A 21249-nucleotide genomic window follows, 5' to 3' on the forward strand; every position below is an offset into this window, starting at 1 on the left:
TTTTGTATGTTTTTACTATTTTTGTATTTTGTACTTTGTTTTTTAATGTCCTTTCAATTTTACTGTCTTACTTACCTGCCCAGGGAAATTAGCAAATTGCTATAACCTGGTACATTACATCTTTCCTTGTCTTATATAAGGTTAATGTTCTTTGTACACTGTCCCTGTTTAAATAAACTAAATAAATAAATAAATAATAAATAAATTATGTTCTGTGTATGGCCTGTTAGTTCTTGGCCACTTGCAGCAATAACATTTTACTTAGCTAGCTTTAGTTTGTCCTCTGCTGCATATATCCTTACCAGTATGTTTAGTGGAGCACTAAACATACTGTCCAATACTACTTCTATATGCTCTAAATATGAGCACCTGCTACACAAATAGCGTACATAATGTAATGAATAACATGGATGTCGGTGATAAGTTGGCAATACATGCATTTCCATGCCTGCCTGACTGGTTTGATTTTTGCATGGCCAGATCAGTTATGAAAAGCCTTCTTCCTGAGTGACTCTGATTGTGATTATTAAGTTCACTCAATAAATTGGCAGCTTTGGAAACTGCTGAGGGCGGCGTTTTAATCGTCCCGTTCCACCTGTTCTGAGAAGGCTGCTGTTTGTCCGTTTCTTCTGCCATCTGTTTGCATATTTGTGTCAGGAAGTGGGCCACTCCTCCTCCTCCTCCTCCCTGCCTTGTGTTTCTGATCTCCATTCCTGTCTGTCTTTTCACATCCCTCAATCACAAAATGAGTGTAGTGCACTTCTACCAGAACTCAGAGGCTGTGTTTCAGTGGCCACTGGAATAATATATATATATACATTTTTTATCTTTTGAAAAAGAGGTGCAATTTTTTTTTAACCTGCATGTCAGATTGCCCTTAGCCAGGGAAAGTGTGGTATAATGGCAATATTATGTAGTAACTGGGCAGCAGTGTAGTATAATGGTTAGAGAACAGGTCGTCCAGGTTCAGTTCCCGGGTAGGACACTGCCGTTGTGCCCTTGAGCAAGGTACTTAACATGCATTGCTTCAGTATATATTCAGCTGTGTGAATGCAATGTAAATGGTGTGTAAAAAAGTTGTGTAATTCGCTCTGGATAAAAGCGTCTGCTATATGCCTGTAACATAACGTGACATGAAGCTTTTTAAATTATTGGTTATTATTATTATTATTATTATTATTATTATTATTATTTCAAATATCCAAAAATGCAGCTGTATTTGTATTTTGCTGCAGTTATACAGGTTGTCTCTTGCTCCAGTGTATAAGAGCAACCTGCTGATTGCAGGTATAGTCTCTTAGCCACTCCTGCCTTAGGTCAAAGGTTGTGACGTGTGGTCCTCCCAGCACCCCGGCCCAGGCCTGGCCTCAGCTTTGCATTCAGCCTCAGACACGTGGGCGCCTGGCCGCTCGCTGACCCCGACGCGCAGCTCGCCCTGTGAGCTCACGGCCTCGTCGAACTCGTTCGCTTGGAACAGGGGGTCATTAATGCTCAGTAAACCGCTCCTGCTGTGTGCCAGGTGGTAACTTAATATCATCTGCAGGAAAAGTACAGCCTAATCAGCAGTCCTGGCTGTACTGTGTGTAGTCTTTAAATGCAGGCTATGTCAAGTCACAATAGACCTCAATCTAGGAACAAATTAACCCATTTCGCCCTCAGCTGTGATGTGAGTGACACACACACACACACGCACAGACTCATAAAACCACACAGACACCCACACAAACACAACCACACACATGCTGCTGTACAGTGAACACGCAGACAAACACAACGCCCCCCCCCCCACACACACAAGCACGTGCCCCCCTCCCCACAGCCTTTGTTTTCACATGGCTCTTATATCACCTTCCACTGGTCTTTCCTTGTTGTTGTGTGTACTTGAAACCATGTGATCAGAAGTTAATTATTGTTTGTTCTCTTTTTCTCTTCCCTTTTTGCTTTCTTTCCCTATTTTCTTCCCCGTCCTTCTCCTTTCTGCTCCCCCCTCCCTTTCTACCTCTGTCCCGCTCTATCTCTTCCCTTTGTCTTCCCCCTTCCTCCCTTGTGCTTTCTCTCTTTTTCTCTCTCCTTTTCCCTTTCTTTATATCTCCTTGTTCTTTATATCTTCCCTCTCACTCTGCCTCCCTCTCTCTTCCCCTTTTCCTTCACTCCTTTATTCCCTTTCTCTCCTTCTTTCTCTCTCTATCCATCTCTTCCTTCCCTTTCTCTGGGCACCAGGGGCCTTCTGCAGAGCTGTTGTGAGCTATGACTGACCCTCGGCCTGCATTCCCGAGATGAGAGCATTCACCCGTGCACTTTAGCGCCCCCTAGCGCACCCCCTGCGCCGAGCGACCGCAGCAGCTGATGAGCAGAGCAGCGTCCCTGTCCACAGCCAGCGGGAGAGACCCCCTTCCAGCGCCTCGTGGTGCTCCAGCATGTTCCAGAGGCTCACCAGCATCCTGTTTGGGGACGACGCGGAAGACGGCGGCAGCTGCCTCCCCGCCGACCCCGCCTTCAACGAGAAGGAGGATGACGGGGAGTGGATCCTGGTGGATTATTTAGGTGAGGGGGCTGGCCTCCCGGTAGCCCGCCGCGAGCCGCGGCTAGCAGCGCGAAGCCGTTTCGCTCAAACGTGCAGCGCAAGCTGGACGAGACTCGCATAGATGGCTTACCCGACCCAGACCCAACAGATGCCCCACCGCATTCCGCTACGCATCATCACGCTATAGCTGTTCGGCTGTAGCACTTCCTGGTATGCATATCGGCGGGAGTGCTTATAGTTAGCTTATAGTTAGCCCTGCTGAGTGTGCTTTTTTTCTATATATAAGAAAATGAAGTGCGAGCCGTCTCTCTTATTAGCACGGACATTTCAGGTGCTGCATAACGGGTCGTGGGGCGCTGACCTCGCTTGCCTTTGACTCAAAAGTTAGCGCTGGTAAGTGACACCCCTAGCGCTCAGACGGCGGCGTTCCGCGAGCCGGCTAGCGTGCGGGCGGCGGGCAGCGCGGTGCCACCCGACCCGGCTGGCGTTACCCGAGCGCATGAAATATTTTGGAGCGGCGGCGTTGGTTTATGGCCGCCGGGCCCGTTTAAAGGCCAGACAAAGCCGGGGGTGGGTTACGGTAAAAATAACCCCGGCCGCCCGCCCGACCGACGGAGCTTTCTCGTGTTTGACTGACAGGCGAGAAGTCTAGAGAGCCGCTGGCATTTGGTCTTTATGGGGGCTCGCGAGTCAATAACAGATGCTGGATCAACCAGTCCTGCCAGGGCTGTGGATTTAAGCAAACACTGTATGCCTGTCTCGCACGCTATGCCCTGTGCTCTCGTTCGTGCTGCGGTGAAACAGGAGCTCCAGTTCCTGGATCCTGCACGGGCATTCTCTCTCGTTTTTAACTCCGCTCGGCCTCGCAGTAATTGGCTTTGAGCGGACTGCGGCGAGCGCTGTAGTCAGTCCGTGGGTCTCGCTCTTGTCCGCTAATCGCGGCAGACTTCTCAGTCAGCGGTAGAGGGACTGCCGTATTGCGTTGGGGCAGGTTGGGAGTCACATTCCCCAAGAATCTGGCCTGAAATCAGTGTCCGAGGTGTGTACAAGCAAACAAGCAGAGCTGCTGAATGCAAAGCATCTTTCAATCGAAGACAGTCAGCATTTTTATGACTGTATTGCACTGGAATCTAGTGTCTTAATCTGGTCACCTAATTTCACAGACAACAGACAACAGTTAACGGTCGACCCTAATATTACAATATAATAACATTAAATGCTATTAATACATATGCTTCAAATAAGATTGAGATGACCTTATGTGGAACCAATTAAGTGTTTGAAACTTGTTCCCAGTGCACACCCATTTGATTATTCTTTTTGAAAACTGTGCCAAGCATATTTCCTGTTTTTCTTTTTTTATGTCACTCATCTGTGAGTTAATTAGCTGTGTGAACGTCATCAGGCTTGAATTGGGTCTGCTTTGTTTGCGTTCGCTCCCAGTGTTTACCACCCTGGTCAGCTGAAGTACTTTGCTCTTTGTCCCATAACCAGGCCTGCATTTCACACGCCCTTAGGAAATCTCTATGGCCAAAACAATGTCTATGAAGCCAGGCTCTGAAATCATTAGCACTTTGCTAAATTAACTTGATCATCACATGATCATACTGTGAAAATCTAAAATAATAATAATCAGATAAATCAAGTTTAGTAACTTTTTTTGTCCTAAACTATGGGGTAAATTAATTCACTGCCTGCTTTTGAAAGACTTCCTGAATGTTGCGGTTGAGTGAGGGGGGGTGGGGGTCTAGCTTTGAGCTGCGAGATACTGCAACTGGTGCATTGTGGGTCGGGCTGACTGATTGGCCACAGCTGCTGCCTGCTACAGAATGCTGACACCCAGGTTTTAAAGAGGCTTGTTTTTGTTTTTATGCTTAGGGCAGTGCTCCAGACAGTGCTACAGTGGCCCCTATGGGCTGGATAGGTTATTGCTGATAATGAGCTGTTTCCATAAATAGCCACTGTAACATGCGGAGTTGTTTTTGAGTAATAAATGGAAACTATTACTCAATACATGTATCTGTTATTTTCCTGTTACATTTCATGTATTCTTTCATATTGTTTTTAGCATACAACATTGTTGCGTGATAATTTTAATCAATACCATTAAACCATTTGTTTGATTTTGCTTCATAGTTGTCAGACCTGGGTCAAATACGTATTTGTTTTGGATTCAGATACGTTTATATGCTTTACTGATCTTGTCTGGTGTATTGGAACCAATGAAATACTCTCTAAAAGTGCAAACCCTGCCTTCCGGACATATCGGCAGGCTCAGTTACACCTTGCAAGATCAATAGCGCACAAAAAAGTATTTGAATCCAAAACAAATATGTATTTGACCCAGGTCTGTTAGTAGTTAGAATCATGCTTTTCCTTTGCAGTCTATGGTACTGAACTGTAGTTGCTGTGCTGTTTATATTGATTGTGACCAAGACCGTCTTTCCCGTTTCTTTTGGGATTGCGTTCTGACCACACCCTTTGCTGACCACAGCTCTGGCCTCCACAGCTGCAGACGCTTGCACCAGCCCCTGCCTGGACGGAGCGGTGGGGGTGTGCCCTCAGGACATGGCGCCCCCCGACTGCCCCGCCCGCTACTCCTCCTGCTCGTCCCTGGACTCGGCGGTGGACGAGGCCGAGGCGGAGCCCGAGGACGGGGACGGAGACGGGGGCTTCCTGCGGCTGGAGGCGTGCGCGCTGGAGGAGAGCTGGTTCATCACTCCGCCCCCCTGCTTCACGGCCGGCGGGCGGGCCCCCGTGCTGCTGGAGACCAGCCCCCTGGAGAACCTGCTGATCGAGCACCCCAGCATGTCCGTCTACGCCGTGCACGCCCCCCGCCGCGCGCTGAGGGACACCGCCTGCCGCTCGCTCGACCAGCCCCTCCACAGGTACGGCCACGGTAGCGCCCCCCTGCTGGCAGATCGGGTCCGCCGCGTCTCTGTACGCCTGCGCTTCACATCGTCTGCAACCTGAGTTTGCCCGGTGGCATGAAAGGCCAAGGGACAGGGGAGGACTCTGAATGAGCTTTCTAGCGCAATCTACGAGTGATCAAATGTGACATGTTGTGACTACACAGTATGGAATGTAAGATGGGCCAAGGAGACCTCATCCCTTTAGTTTTTTCTAGAACCGCATTGCTTTCAGTTACCAGGAGTGACTGTTACATCAGCATTAGAATGTTCAGTTAAGAACATTCTAATCGCATGTTATGCTCTTACGCCTTAAAGGGTTAATTGCTGAGTCACTTTTGCTGTTTGAAACATGCAGCCTCAGTAGCTGCCGAATTACAGAACTCATTTCACTATTTATAACCACTGCTCTGACCACACAGAAGCATTGCACTTGTTATGTTGTAGTTAACTGCACATTCTCTTGGGGGGAGAAGTAAGTGTTTGAGAAATAGTTTATCTGGTTGAGTGTGACGGTGTGGTCTCTGTGTAACCGCTGGCTCCTTGTGTTCGTTTACAGAGTGGAGGCCCAACGCAGGCCCAGCGGCCACGCGGCCTGCTACGCCACCGCCCTCTCGGCCCGCACCAGCTTCCCGGAGCAGGCCAAGCAGGGCCGCCTGGCCCAGCGGCCCCGCGACGGCGCCGAGCGCCAGCACCTGTCCCGCAACGCGCTGCGCCGCCTCAACCTGCTCCGCGACGGCAGCGCCCGGCAGGCCAAGAGCGGCGGCGGCGTGCTCGTGCACCAGCCTGGGCAGCGGCAGTTCAACTACTGACCGCCGCCCTACCGGTCCCTCCTCCATCCGCCTCCCCTCGCCCCGCCTCCTCTCCTCTAGCCCCGCCTCCTCTCCTCCTGCCCCACCTCTCCTCTCCCAGGCCTGAGACACACCTGGCCATGCTGGGACTTTGCGTCTCATAAAGACATGATGGGGTCGGGTAGAATCGATGCCGTAGGTCACTTTACTCGGTGGCAGGTTCACTCTGATGGCGAGAAAGTGCCAGATTAGAGGCAGTGCTGAAGAGGGGCGTGGTTTCAGAGCTCTGTGTTCTCGAATGGTTGTGTGCATTTGGAAATCTCCCCTCATCCTGTATGTTACGGTACCATTTCTCTCAGTCCCCTTTGCCCCAGAGCAGTTCACAGGCGAAGCAGCGCCGCTGTGCAGAGTACAGTTTATCAGTCGATCAGTTTCAGGGGCGTTTCCTCTGAAAAATGGCTGTGGTCTCGCTGTTCTGTCAGATTAGCATTTAACATTTTCACACAGTAAGGTCAGTTTAAGAGTGTGCGTATGGCATAACCTGTGTGCAGTCTGCCTCTGCTTCAGTCCACCTCTTTCACTGTTCACTGCCCCAACAGACCTCGTCAGACTTTTTCAGAATGGGCGGACGTACAGTTGCACATAATATATGCACACTGTTATACACGTGCACACACAGAGGTTGGACAGAATAACGGAAACACCAAACAGCGTATGAATATGAAGTAACTAATATGGAGTAGGGCCACCCTTTCCCTTTAGAACAGCTTTGGTCCCTCTTAGAATGTTGTCATACAAGTTCTGAACTGTTTGTAGTGATTTATTGGACCATTCTTTAAGAAGGGAAGCCTCCAGTTCTTTGAGGGAAGATAATAGGAATCTGCATCACATTCTGCAATCTAGAACTTCCCATAAAGGTTCAATGATGTTTACATCTGGTGATTACCGAGGTCTTGTAAGGATTTTGACCTCATTCTGGTGTTCAAGAAACCGTTCTTGAATATGTTTAGTAGTGTGTATGTGGGCCTTATTGTCTTGGAATATGAAGACATCATGAGGGAACAGTATTTGCACTATAGGGTGCACCTCATCATGTAAAATGGCTTCAGGTTCCTTATATAAGACCATGCAGAGCAATCGTCAAACCCAGTGACTCACATGAGATGGCAATCCACTACCATGTTTGCAACAAACATTGTGGATTGCGGGCTTCCTTTGGCTTTCTCCAAAGGGAAACCTGTCCAGATGAAAAGAACCAGACGATGTCTCATCAGACCGTATTACTTTACGCCATTGCTTAAGAGTCCAGGATTTCTGACCCTTACACCAGGTTGTACGTCTTTGTGCATTAGCCTTGGAAACAAGCGGTTTCCAAATGGTGGCTCTGGCATGAAGCTGTTTGAAGCTCACAACATACAGTTCTTGTTGAGACTGATTCACAGGTATTGCTTTGATTCTGTGGTCGTTTTTGAGACCATAGTTTTGGGTGCTTAGCACCTATCTTGTTAGGGGTTTGTCTGTCCCGGTCAATGAGCTTTGACTTTTAACCACAGTTCCTCTTTGCTGATGCAGCTTGTTTTTGTTTGGCTTAGAATCTGAATTTTTGACACTGTTCCCCTTGCCACATTAAATAATTTACAGTTTTTGTGACCGATGCACCTGCAGTTCGGGTACTGATTATTTGTGCTCTTTGGAACACTGTTTATTGCCTTATGTTGATTTGGAAACTCACACTTACATGCTCATATACTCTTTCATAGCTAGCACATACTGCTAATTATAATCCAACCTAATATGCTTTAAATAAGCTACCTTTGTATATTTCATTACTTCAAAGTTAAAGTCCTTTTTCTCGTGGTGTTTCTGTTATTTTTCCCAACACTGGTGTGTGTGCGCACATGCATTTTTTTAAATGAATGAAACTACTGTGCATGAAACTATCAGGGAAGACCATGGCCTCATTCCATTCTAGTTGTGCAAAAATCTGGAGCCTCTCCACCTTAGAGTGAACCTGCCTTAAATCAACTTTCACACTATTTTTTTAGTCTTTGGTAAAATACTGGGTTAATTATCATTAAATGCCTTCTTTTCATTTTGGATTAAGCTAAAGAAAAAAAAAAAGTAAAAATCAACAAAAAAGAAAATGTAAAAAATAAATAAATGAGAAAAATCAAGAAAAATACTACATATCAGTATGAAGTTGATGTATGAGTGTGTTATGTACATATGTATGTATGTGTGTATGTATGTATGCAGCGTTCTGGCTACGTTAGTGTGTGATTTTGTTGCATGGTTCCGTAGCGATAGTTGAAAAAATAAAAAAAGTCAATTATTTTAATGTATCTTTCATGATACTTGTTATAAATCTGCAGTACACTTCTCAGGGTTAAGACAATTCACCTTTACACTTTATTAAAATGCAGATTACTTGACAACCATTTATTGTCTTTGTACATACTGTAAACCTTCCATATGTGTCATAGAGAAAGTGTATGACATTGCCTTGTGAAAACGTTGTAGTCTACGAACCTTTTAAAGAAATGTGTTTCTCAAGAACAGAACAGAAATGTAATGCTTTGCTGGTCTGAGGACTGTGAAAGTGAGCTTTGCATTTTAGCTCAAAATCTTCTCAATCGACTGTTAAAACCAATCAGAAGATGGAGTGCAACTGTTAGTCTTTTTATTTTGTTTCTGTTTGTTGTAATTGTTCTATATACTGTACGTTCCAAGGTTTTGTATTTTTCATCTATTTTTTTTTTTTTTAACAAAAACTTGTTTAGTTACATTTAATGGAGATGTATTTAAATATTTAAACCAAAAACTAGCGACCCACTTTATCCCTGCAGTAGTTTGTATTTCCTTGTTTTATTTTTGTATAGCCTTTGTGTTGGTAATCAAATGTTTGAAGCAGAGATCCCAGTGTTCTCACAAGCAGTGTTTCTGTTGAGCGTCACCACTGTGCTATACAAACGCTTGGGACAGAGATAAATGTATATCGCAGGCTTGTGCCTCTGAAATGCAACGATGTCAACACAAAATGCTGGCGAACGTTTGGAGAATTTTAACTGACTCAAACTGTTGTCCAGTTAAAATTACTTGAGGCAAACTCCAAATAATTTATGTATAACCAAATATAAGGCATTTTACTAACTGGGGGAAAAAATAACCTTCCTGTTGTTTTTAGCATGGTTGGCCATGAAGTACTTACCTAGTGTTTATTGGGTGTATGTCAGAGAGTATGAGCATGTGCTTGTATAGATATATTAATACAAATTTAGTAGAGTGGTGTACCCCTTGTTAACATTTTGTTTGGATTTTCCATTCATTTCAGCTAACATACTTTTTTTTACACAAGTATGTTATCTTAGAACTGCAGTTAAGTGATGCAAGGTCAACAGACAAAGGGAAGGCTGAAGATCACTGAAACTTCACTTTTTGATGTTTATTGCTGGAAGGAGCTGTTTATTCTGTTCTCAGCTGACTCGCTTTTGATGTTATAACAGGGATTCTTATTTTTGCCTTGAATTGTGTTTTGGATTATGTGCCTTCCAGGTTAACAGTATGACAATGCATTAATGAAGAACTTGAACTGTCCAAACGGACAATACAAATGAACGCAAATCATCTATGCACAGGAGGTAGCTTTTTCTATGAGCCACTTGCTCTGTACAGCTTTTATACACAAATGTAGCAATTTTTCCCTTATGTTTAAAGTGTGAAGAACATTTTATGTGGCATTTCTCACCAAGTGTTAGACTCTGCTTGATTGATTTAGTTTACTGGAATAATACAGCACTTTGCCAAAAAAGTGTAGAATTTAGCATTAACTGTTATTTGTCTAATTATTGATGTCATACTTACTGGTTTGGATATATGGCAAACTAATAGAGTGCTGGTTGCACTTACTGTTTTGTATGGTCAGCATAATATGGACATGAGAAAGTAGTAGTCTTTTTCAACTGCAACATTTAAGACCTGATTTGTGTATGTGATGTAAGCCACCAGTCTTCAATAAATGTGTTTTAATAAATATTTTCTGAAGTTGTCTTTTTTGTTGTCGATTCGTTGTGGATAATTACACTATTAGTTTTTTTTCTTCTTTTTTTAAATAAAACGACAACTTCACTTTCAGCATATATATGACAGCTTTTCCTTTGTGAACTGTATGTGTTTTCCTTGATAAGAGAGGCATACATAAGCTGAGAGTAGTTTAAATAATACTAACCGAAGCTGCCCAAACCTTCTGCTAATTTAATTGCTTTAGTAAGCCTTCGTGAAACAAATGTATCTTAGTAACTAAAATGCTAAATGATTAGTTTGCGGTAATTAGTTTGACTTTGCAGTCGGGAAACATAATATGATCCCAGTCATACCGCGCCGGCTCTGACAGCAGAACCACGCTGTCATGCTTTGTTTACATTTTGAGCTAAACGCACGTTGTCCTTCAAGTCTCTTTCCTATTGGCTGACCTACTCGGAAACTCCTCCCATTGCAGGGTCTCGAGTAAGGAACTGGTGAACAAGGAACTTTGAAAACATGTAAAATGCGCGTTAAATTTCTCGTTTTTAAATGTATCTTTAAAATTGCGGTAAATGAGACCTGTCGGCATCGTTTAAGTCTAACCGGGAAATGGGGAAAGCGCTCTTTTTTGAAAAAAATGTTAATCCCTTTTCAATGTGGGTCTGTCCTCCAAGTGTATTTGCAACGGGAGGAAATTAATTTTATTACCTTCTGTATAGCGTTGAAACTTATGCAAACTGTAGAATAACGAATATTATTCACCATTTTTTAAACTAGAGAATATTTTTTCGCGATTTGATACGAACCGGGAGTACACATGCGCATTCGCTATACACGTATATATAAAGCTTGGCGCCGGCGCCAGCTGATGTACTCATTCAGCACAGTACTGGTAAGGATGAACATAACAGAGCGGGAGACCTAGCTAGTCAGAATTTCTGAAGTTATTGTTTATGCTAATGGTGTAGTTTAGCCCTCAAATTGTACCTTTTGCAATGTAGTGAGGTATATGTTGTTATATAACTGGTTAATATTGTGGAAAGTTAAATGAGATTATGTGTTTGATAGCTAGGAAGCTCAGTGTTGCTGATTAGCTAGTTAGCTTGTGTTCCTCTTAGCCAGCTATAAAGTTACAGAATCTGAACAGTATTATAGCATGCAACTATCTAAAATGTTGTATTTGCGACATATAGTCTAATAATGTAGTCAGCTACAGTAATTGTTTGAGTTAAACTTTAGTACTGTCAATGAGAAGCCAATGACCTATAGGTAACTGCTTTTGGAGGGACTTGGCAAAATGAAAGTGCTATCCAGCTAACTAGCCAACTTTTAGAGAGCCTCTAATACCTTTAGAAATTAATAGCTTCTTACAATCATGTTGTGCTTTAAGTAGTATATTACCTTCGTAGGCCTACAAAGTTGAGCACTCTACATTTGAGTTCAGTTGCAGGAGGGAAGTTGATTTGCTGGCGGCTAAATAGCTGTGCCAAGAAAGACAGATCCAAGGCTCCCGCTTAGACAAATTGGCGCGTAGCCGGCTTTCGGAAATTATAAAAAAATGTTTCTTTAGATTGATCTTTTAAACCTAATTTTACATAACATTATTGCTGGAACCCCAGATGTACTGCACTCTTTAATGTTAATTTAAGAAGTTCCTTGGAAGTGGGCTATTTTGTGTCGAAGTTCCACCCATGTCTCAGCAACCGCTTGCTATCTAGCTAGTTAGCTAAGCTGTTTTACCGCCTCAAGTAATTTAAATTATATTAATATTGTTGCCATTATTTTTGCCAGAACCCACAAAAGCTGTCCTCATCGTGCACGTTGATTTTAAATTATGTTTTTGTGCCAATGCTTATCATTGTTTTTTTTCCCTCCAGAAACAAACTTGCATCTGTGAAAATGTCAAGACGCAGGTAAAGACATTTTCCAACGATTGAATGAATCGCAGTATTGGTTTGTGAGACGTAATAAGATATTTTCAAAATCCATTTTTATAATTGTAGTTCTCTTTCGTTTGTAGTGGTCGTGTTACGCTACAAGATAGAAACGAAAATACCATACAGCCGGTGAAGATTACAAGAAAAAGGAAATCAGAGGTTCGTGCATATTCACTGCTCCTTCCCATTCAGTGGCAACCTATACCATAAGTTAACCAAATCATAGAAATTTATCATAATGCTACTTTTATGTTTGTTCATTTTAGCAATGCAACAAAAAGAGAGCGCACCTGGCGAAGAAGAAGCAGAGTTATGAAATACAGGTAAACACGGAAAGTTTATTTTGTGGAATGAAGACTATCAAAGTAGCCATCTATTTAGGCTAGTATACTTTAGCTTACGAACGACTGACGTGCTTGGCGCCTAGTAACAAACTATTTATCAGAAAATCGCATAACACTTAGTTTGCGTTTCCCAGAAGTTGGTGCGATATGAGCATGAACTGAATATTTAAGGTTATTAGCCTGGTATTAAATTATTACGTGAAGCTCATTAGGGATGACGTTGTGTCGATTAAACTGTGTCAGTGGGTTAGTCGGCGCGTCTTGGCGCAGAAGCGGGCTACCCCAAAGGCTGGTCCCTCCTCTTTTTTCCCCGCCTGCCCGCCTAATTTCATTCGTTTAGCACTCTTTGTTCCTCAACGCAAAAAGCTGAAGGGACAGTATGCTTAAATGGTCGCTACTTTTAAACCTTAACTGGGTATTGTAATCAAATGCATTTTTGTAACTAATTCAGTTGTCTGCAGAATGCATTATACTTTTAGGTAAACTAACAATTCAGTGATTACTTTCTATATGCCGTTGGATATATTTTGAAAGTATTTTGTGCTATTCTGGACCACTGTATATTTATTTATTGTACTGTGTATGTGCGTATAATGAATTTGTTGTGCTGAATAAATTAAACAGTTATGGTATGTTTAATATTCAGTGAATGTATAAGGACCCCCCACCCAGGAAATACAGTTACATGTAATAGTGCTGTACTGGATTTCTGAATGCGCGTCTTGGCGTTTGAATTAACCAAGTTTTCTTCTCCAGAATCGGTGGACACAAGGAGGTGTCAGCCCTTGCGTCCTTGTTGAAACTCCCCACAAGGAGCTCGAGACGGCTAGTGACCTGACCGGTTTCAAGCAGTATAGGTTCAAAAATCTCTTCATCAAACCCTCACCATTGCCCTGTCTCAGGTAGGCTTTCTTTTTTGCAGTTCCACCTTCTGTTGGTGGTGTTGTGTTTGCATAAAAAGGGGACTTGGCACTCTTGATTGCCCTTTGTGTTTTGGGGGGAAAATAAAGGACGATCCTTTTAAGTTTTTGTTAGGATTGCTATGGCCTTCTCTCACTTAAATGCTCTCTCTTTGTTTAAAGTTTTGGCAGTCCTGACATGTCAACTGCCTGTTGTGTATTTTAGCATTTCTAATGCTGGTGATTGTTAATTGATTGCCTCATTTCACCTCTCCAGTTACACTACGGATAGATTAAAGCAATGTTGCGATTACTTGTGTGCACATGCTAATAATACAGGGGCGTGTAAAAATGTAGCCGTTAACCCTGTCTAATTTGGGTCTGGTCAAACTAACTGACAGATGACAATTTAAAAATAAATTATTCTAAATTTGTTTTTGGCAGCTGGGCCAACTCGGACGATGTGTGGATTAAGATGTTGAACAAAGAACTGAAGTATGTCCATGACAAGAGCTTCATGCAGCGGCACCCAAAGCTGCAGCCGAAGATGAGATCTATCCTCCTGGACTGGCTTCTAGAGGTACGTGAGGATCCTGTTTATGAACCGCGCTGCTTGCAGTGTATCTGAAGCGCTTCAGCTCACTTTACGCAGTTGAAAATGTCTTCTAAAGCCCAGGACAAATGCTTGTACAAGACAGGTTGTCATTTCACCTTTCCTGATATGCTGTAATATTTGTAGCTACATAAAATGGTGAACTATTTTTCACAGAGTACTATTTTGTGTAACTGATCATCTCAATGCATGGCGGCCATTTTGCGCTACAACCCTTTGCGCTACAAGCAAAGGAATGCGTTGTTTTGATGCTCTTGTTTTTTCTTCTTGAATATTACTTTGTTTTGCCTTTTAGCCAGGTAGATTTGCAGAAGAAAAGTCGAACTAGCCAAAGGCTCAATGGACAAACACTGTCTTGTACAAGCTTGTATTCTGAATTCCTTTGTGGCTGTTTTATGAATGACATGTTCTTTAAAAAAAATAAAATAAATGAATAGTAATAATCTCTAGTCAAATTCAGTCATTTGATAAATGTTTCACCCAGTTGTGAATCTAATCCTTAACTGGTATAAGCAGAACCAATATTGCACACTCAAATCAAAATGTGACAATTTGGAAAACGTTTGGTCTAATCTGTTATGGTTTTTTTTTTTCTCCCTCCCAGGTGAGTGAGGTGTACACTCTTCACCGGGAGACGTTCTACCTGGCCCAGGACTTCTTCGACAGATTCATGCTGACGCAGGAGAATGTTGGCAAAACCCGCCTGCAGCTTATCGGCATCACCTGCCTCTTCATCGCATCCAAGATTGAGGTACTCCTCAGCTGAGCCTTGTCCCCGTACCTTACATCGAACACTAAGGGTCACAGGTCCACAAATCTTTTAATCTCAAGCCATCTGAACGTGTGCTCTCTCTATAAGTTTGATATACCTTTGTCCTAGACAGCTCACAGTATAACACCATTGTTATGGATCTGTAGAACATCTATGGTGTTCAGTTTTGCCGAGGTTTTCTCAATCGCTGTCTCTCCCTCCCTTCAGGAAATTTACCCACCCAAACTTCATGAGTTCGCTTATGTAACAGATGGAGCCTGTGATGAAGATGACATTCTGGAAATGGAGCTGATCCTGCTGAAGGTAGGGTGGCCATTTTGCACAAAAAAGTTTCACTCGTTGAAGTCACTTAGTATGATATCTGTAAAATTCTCTGAATTGTTTAGTTTTAATAACACATTCCCTCCCTCTTCAATCCACCAGGCTCTGAATTGGGAACTCTGTCCAGAAACGGTCATTTCATGGCTGAAACTCTACATCCAAATGGCGTCTTTGAAGGAAAGCCCCAATGTTCTCGAACCTCAGTTTTCTCAGGATACATATATACAGATTACCCAGGTAAGTACGCCAGCCAATATCGTTGGGAGATCCTGAATATGAATAATCAGCTTGACCAATACTTTCATCACGATGGTCAGATGGCTCCTAAAAGCGATTATTCCATGTTTTTGATGGACTTTGATTTCATGACTAACTTTTGTATTTGTCCTTTTTTTTTCCCTTGTCAATTTCAGCTTTTAGATTTATGTATACTTGACATCAGTTCCCTGGACTATCAGTATGGTGTACTGGCTGCTGCAGCTTTTTTCCACTTTACCTCTATTGAAGTTGTACAGAAAGTATCAGGTAAGAGATCAAGTTTTGGTTTTATACATTTAAAAAATCTGCTGTCCTGTCCTTCAAAAACATCACATGTTCATTATTAACACTTAGTCATTTTTAGAACTCAGTGGAGAACGGTGGCTCTGTGGCTGTGTTGACGATAGAGCGAGTGCTTACGATTCCTTTCTCTCGGGCAGGTCTGACGTGGGACAGCATTGTGAGCTGTGTGAACTGGATGACCCCCTTTGTGAGGACCGTGAGCGAGTGTGAGGCCGTCCGACTGAAGGACTTTAAGAAAGTGGCTGTGGAGGACAGGCACAACATCCAAACGCACGTGGACTACCTGACCATGCTGGTGAGGAACATCTCATCTCATAGCCATATTCCCTGAGTGGCTTTCTGGGATATTTCTAGACTACTTGTGCAGCCATTTTGTGCGTGCGCACGCACACACACACACACACACACACACAAACTTTTGTGTGCTCTTTTAAAGTTTCCATTAGAGCTGTACCAAATCCCGTAACATTTCACACTCTTTTCCTGTTTTGAAATGTTTGTTGGCTCATGTTTACTCTACATTTGATATGTGTATACTTTTGAATATTAACACTTACTATAATAGTTTTGACTTGAAGAAAGTTGGACAGGGCATAACTGTCTTAAGAGCTATGAAAATTTGGTACAGTGTAACCCACTTTAAAAAGAATGAGCAACTATCGTTGACTATTTTTATTCTTGCATATATAAGCAGGGGGCATTCAAAATGATAATACAAAACAATTTGGGGTAAGAACACTGCATTTGTAAACTAGACATGTTTTATTGACATGCTATCAGGAAACAGCCATGCTTGTTTCGAACAACACTTTTAAATACAATATATATGTACTGTTAAATATTTTCCTTTTTTAGGAATAGAAATTAATGCAGGACAAAATCCAGTGCTGCATTTTCACTTTGGTAAATGTGTAATCCACATTGCGGCACTGTCCACTCAGCCAAAACATAAAATTAAAGCCTTTGGACCTCCATTTTACAAAATTAGTTATGTTGCTGTATTTTTAACTAATGCATGGTAAAAAAAAATACAACATTGCTCAATATTTGAAACTTAACTGAATTAATTCACTTGGATCATTATGCAGTTTGGCTGCAGTCACATAGAAACATTACTCTTTTTATAGGGTTGTCAAAATACGATAACTTCAAATATGTTGATATGCAAAACTTCTGCGCAATTATTGTCTAGGTACTATATTTAAATATATTTTTACTGATAAAATATACATAAATAGTAATTAGATTTGTTAAATAAACAGAAGTTATTTGTATTTAGTTTATTCACATTTATTAACAATGCCAGTTATCTGATGCGCAATCTTATCCTTGATGCTTGATAGAGAAGAGGATCCTCATTCAGTGGCAAAGTAACTAGACTCTTTCCCCTGATGGTGAACGTCAAAGGAAGTACTAGTGTAGGCCTATTTATGCTACTACACCGTCAGAGCGAATATTCAGCTCTGCGGGAAACATTGTCACTCCATTGCCGCAACCTCCTAAAATCAGAGAGGGTTAACATGCTCGTTTTCCTGGCTAACGACGCATAAAACAAGACGAAACGCAGAAAATATCCAAGTAGTTGGTGTTTAGCCTGGATTAATTTCTGATTTCAGAGTGTAACATTTGATTTAATGTTATTTAAACCCTCATGTTCTGTAATTGTTAAGCTGTTTAAGTATTTGTTCGTATTTATTGACGTTCATTTAGGTTTTTATTTAAGATCATTTAAAAGTAATTGTTTAAAAAAGAAAGCCCTTATCTTCTGGTTTGAGTTGTTGTTCATATGCAAGTAAGCAGCACTAAGACTACTGCAATTTGAAATCAATGCTGCCATTGGGCCACACGTGGCAATTCCTTCTGTTCGTGCTGTCATAATTCCACTATAATATAATAACGAATAACGCCATATTTCTTAAAGGCATATCAATCATATGAAACCGGGTTTATCTTGACAGCCCTTCTCTATGCTCTCTGCTACTCAATTCCTTTGTGTTCTTTGCCATTCCAGTTGAACTAGACTTGCTGGTTTACATGTTTTTTTTTTTTGTTTTTTTTTTTTGTCTCCCCTCATTTTGCATGATAGTTCAGTGTAGGACAGAGGATGACTCTGCAGCTTTACATTTCATTGTCATGTTCAGACTCGTTCAGTCAGTGTGTTCAGACTATTCAAACGGCAATGTCAGGGTTCCCGTATGGCCTGGAAAACCTTTCAAAAAAATTTTTCAATGTCATTTTCCAGTCATAGAAAATAAGAATTGCCAAAATGTCCTGGGAAAACAATTTGTTATTTTGTTATCCTCGAAAATATTTTTAGTGCAAAAGAGACTGTAAGAGTCAGTGCTGCACGTCCCCTGAAGTGAAAGCTGAGGATTAATATAACTGCACTATGCAGTGCCACACCTTGTGTTGGTAACACGTCCGCGCTTCCGTTTCAGAACGATGCTCAACAGACGCAGCAGCAGAGCCTGGCCAGACTGTCGCCCATGCCCCCGCCCACAGACGGGTTCCTGACCCCGCCCAGCAGCACAGAGAAGCCCTCGAACCACTGAAGCCGTGGCTCAGCTGCAGCGAGGCTCGGAACAGGCCCTGCCCCCACGATTCCGCTCAAAACCCACCAATGAGTGATTGGAAAACGCATTCTTGTTTTTAAAACAAAAACTGAATTTTATTATGTATTTTTGGTTTGATTTAAAGGAATTTACTTGCATTCAGTACTTCAAGCCATTCCAAGAGAGATTATTTTGAGAATATGCCTTTTGATTTGAGCATAAAGAAATTGAGGAGATCAATATTAGAAATTAGTCCTGCATAAATAGAATATTTCTCTCCAACTGCTTTGGGGAATGTGGATCCTCAAAGTCCTTTTGTACAAATTTTAAAAATGTATTTACTTGAATTGATATACACACATGGTATTTGAGAAGAGATTTGCGAATTGTGCCATTTAGACCATAGGAACAAAAATGTACATAGCTGGGAAAGTACATTTGGTCGTATGTCTCTCCCAAGTTATTTATACAAAGTAATTGGTGCTGGCTGGAAGTTTGTCTCATCAGGCATAATTTATACTGCTGTGTCAGTATTTATCGCAGTCAACATTAAGTACCTTTAACGTCAGAGTCCTGTTTCACAAAGGCAGATTACTGAGTTAGCTGGATAACTGCACTGAGTAAAACCCGGAACCCTCCTCAATCTCGAACATGGACTGAAGTTAAAAGAACTGCTCTGGGTTTTACTCGGTGCAGTTTTTCAGCTAACCCGGTAATTCTGCCTTGTGAAATACCCCCCTAGAGGCCTGATAAATCTGTATGGAAATAAACCGTATAGGTTTGAAACCTCAGATTTGCTATGGAAGACCTGAAATGGTAGGCAACTGGCTTTCTCATCATAGGCAACTGCTTGATGGTGTGCATACCTTATTTTGTGTATTCCTTATTCTCACAAAATGGCCACTGATGCAATACCACTGCATTTTCTACTATTAAATAGCATTCCTGGAAGACTTGACTTTTTTTCCTGACTTTGAGGTAAAAAGTCAGTGAAGCTAAGCTTGTGCAGAATTATTACGTCAGCTATTTATGCGACTATGCTTTTGTATGTCTCTTCCCTACGTAGTGTGTATGTAAATTATCTACCCATATGAGCTCAAATTTCCTTTAATTTAACACTGCCAAAGGCATATTTAATTCAAACTGCATTTTATTTAAGATAGTGGATTTCCTCTTAACTGTGTGATGCAATGTAGAATCAGACTGTGTTGGCACCATCCTATTCAGGGTGCTTATACTTCTGCTCAGCACTGACCTGGGTGTAAAATGTGGAGCTGTTTTAATGGGATGTTTCAGAGAACCGGACCTACCTTTAGTGTGGGTTTAAGGTTCAATCCAATCCGACTGCAGTGTTTTTTGTTCCCCCACCTTCTGAGTTTTGACAAGTTCAAAGCCATTTCTCGGGGTTTGACAAAGTGCACTGCGGTCGGTATTGTTTCTGAGCCTCCATGCCCTGCCAAGGACCAACTGGGTATCTGAAGTGCTACCCACAGACCACTGGCAGACTTATTACTGTAAGCTACAGGGCTGCTCAAAACAGTGAATGGTTTACAATTAACCATGTAAATACAATATATGTATTATATGTGTACATAGAAATGTACAAATGGATGTGTTTGTAACATTTTATTTTGTAATTGAAATAAATGTATAGTTCTCTTTAAATGTCTCCTAATTCTTTAAGTGAACATTGCGGTTGAAGTATGTTCTCAAGATTGCATCAATTCCATTCTGTCCAGATCACCTTTGTTGAAGGAATGCAAGGTTTAGCTGGATCACCCAGTAAAAGTGATAGTGCAGGCAGGTCATAGAGAATGCAGGCCAGTATTTGCTTTTAATAGAAAAACTAAAATGGTAGAATTTCAATTTGAACATGTTCATGAATTTTCACCCCATTTGGGTCAGGTTGAAAAACACGAGTACATCTGAGTAAATGCAGGATTCCTCGGAGGCTGTGTAGGGACTGAAACATCCAACACAGGAGGTTGGATGTTATTTTGTAATAAGTAAATTAACCTGAGAAACTGCTTAAATGCATGTAACATGGGTCTGGGGTTATATACTCTGTTAACACTTTTCACAATTGTGGCATTTTAAATGCTCATAACATGGCAGTATTAAATATGTAGTAGCTATATTACCTGATTTGGAGTGAGGTGAATGAAGATTGTAGGAGGGAAACAGGATAAAAGAAACACTGGGGGTTGGGAGCGTTAAGTATTGGGTAATGAAAGGTGTCCTAACACCCGAGCTTCCTTGGTAGGTGCCAATGCCACAGTTAGTCTTCAAAGTTATTTTAACAGGAGCTGTAAACAGACCTGGCTCACCTCTTGAGATGCAGTTTCAGGTTTTTGGTATGAAAATAAACACCAGGCCTCAAATTGGGGTGTCCAGGAATGACACTGGGGCAACTGGGTTGAAAGTCCCACTGTAACAGACAACCCATCCAAGCAAAATGGATGAAAAAAGCCTCTAACTTGAGTAACCAAAACGCCAATACACGATATCATGATACATACCACAGGTACAGTCGTGTGTACGTATGCCAATACACGAGTGCATCAGATGTAGATGGTTTTACTTTATGTACAATGTCACACAAGAAAGTTTTATATTCATTAAAATTGAAGCTAGCCAGACACTTTATATTTGTGAAGTCATTTATATCAGTATATTAAATTGATAATTCTATGGATTATCATAGATTATTCGTTCCAGAATATAAACATTACCTTGTGTGCTGTGGTGCATGTGGCCTTTCAAAACACAAACAATAATCGTTTGTTAGATATCTTAAAGCATCAGCATGTACTCCATTATAGGTTTGCGCGGAAACGCATAATTTGGCAAGCAACCTTCCCATTTACTTACAAAGCTTCCACGCATTGAACAATAAGGTCTGACGAAGATCGTTAGGGCACAGCTGCACTTCAGCAAGTAGGTGAGACTCAAGCAACATAAATAAAACCCGCCATAATAGATCACGTCAGGATGGCACATGCGTAG

At 41.9% G+C, this 21249-nt stretch overlaps 2 protein-coding genes across 4 annotated transcripts in view; both read left to right on the forward strand.

Annotated features, from left to right (window-relative positions):
• Nucleotides 1–10254, forward strand: part of tp53inp1 (tumor protein p53 inducible nuclear protein 1) — a 33165-nt gene extending 22911 nt beyond the window's left edge. For 2 of the 3 annotated variants that reach the window (XM_064338856.1, XM_064338848.1), the window contains exons 2-4: nt 2221–2544; nt 5019–5412; nt 5993–10254. In XM_064338856.1, coding sequence (XP_064194926.1) covers nt 2418–2544; nt 5019–5412; nt 5993–6245 — 774 coding nt within the window. In that variant the 5' untranslated portion in view covers nt 2221–2417 and the 3' untranslated portion in view covers nt 6246–10254. The remainder of the gene's footprint in view (nt 1–2220; nt 2545–5018; nt 5413–5992) is intronic. The other variant, XM_064338864.1, reaches the window with a different exon arrangement.
• Nucleotides 1–19908, forward strand: part of ccne2 (cyclin E2) — a 75088-nt gene extending 55180 nt beyond the window's left edge. Inside the window, exons 2-12 of the mRNA XM_064338889.1 lie at nt 12131–12157; nt 12265–12340; nt 12448–12504; nt 13282–13427; nt 13869–14004; nt 14642–14788; nt 15017–15112; nt 15233–15367; nt 15544–15655; nt 15829–15986; nt 18130–19908. Coding sequence (XP_064194959.1) covers nt 12144–12157; nt 12265–12340; nt 12448–12504; nt 13282–13427; nt 13869–14004; nt 14642–14788; nt 15017–15112; nt 15233–15367; nt 15544–15655; nt 15829–15986; nt 18130–18243 — 1191 coding nt within the window. The 5' untranslated portion in view covers nt 12131–12143 and the 3' untranslated portion in view covers nt 18244–19908. The remainder of the gene's footprint in view (nt 1–12130; nt 12158–12264; nt 12341–12447; nt 12505–13281; nt 13428–13868; nt 14005–14641; nt 14789–15016; nt 15113–15232; nt 15368–15543; nt 15656–15828; nt 15987–18129) is intronic.
• Nucleotides 19909–21249: the final 1341 nt, after the last annotated feature.

This window comes from Anguilla rostrata, chromosome 1, assembly GCF_018555375.3.
Source record: "Anguilla rostrata isolate EN2019 chromosome 1, ASM1855537v3, whole genome shotgun sequence".
Classification (NCBI taxonomy): domain Eukaryota; kingdom Metazoa; phylum Chordata; class Actinopteri; order Anguilliformes; family Anguillidae; genus Anguilla; species Anguilla rostrata.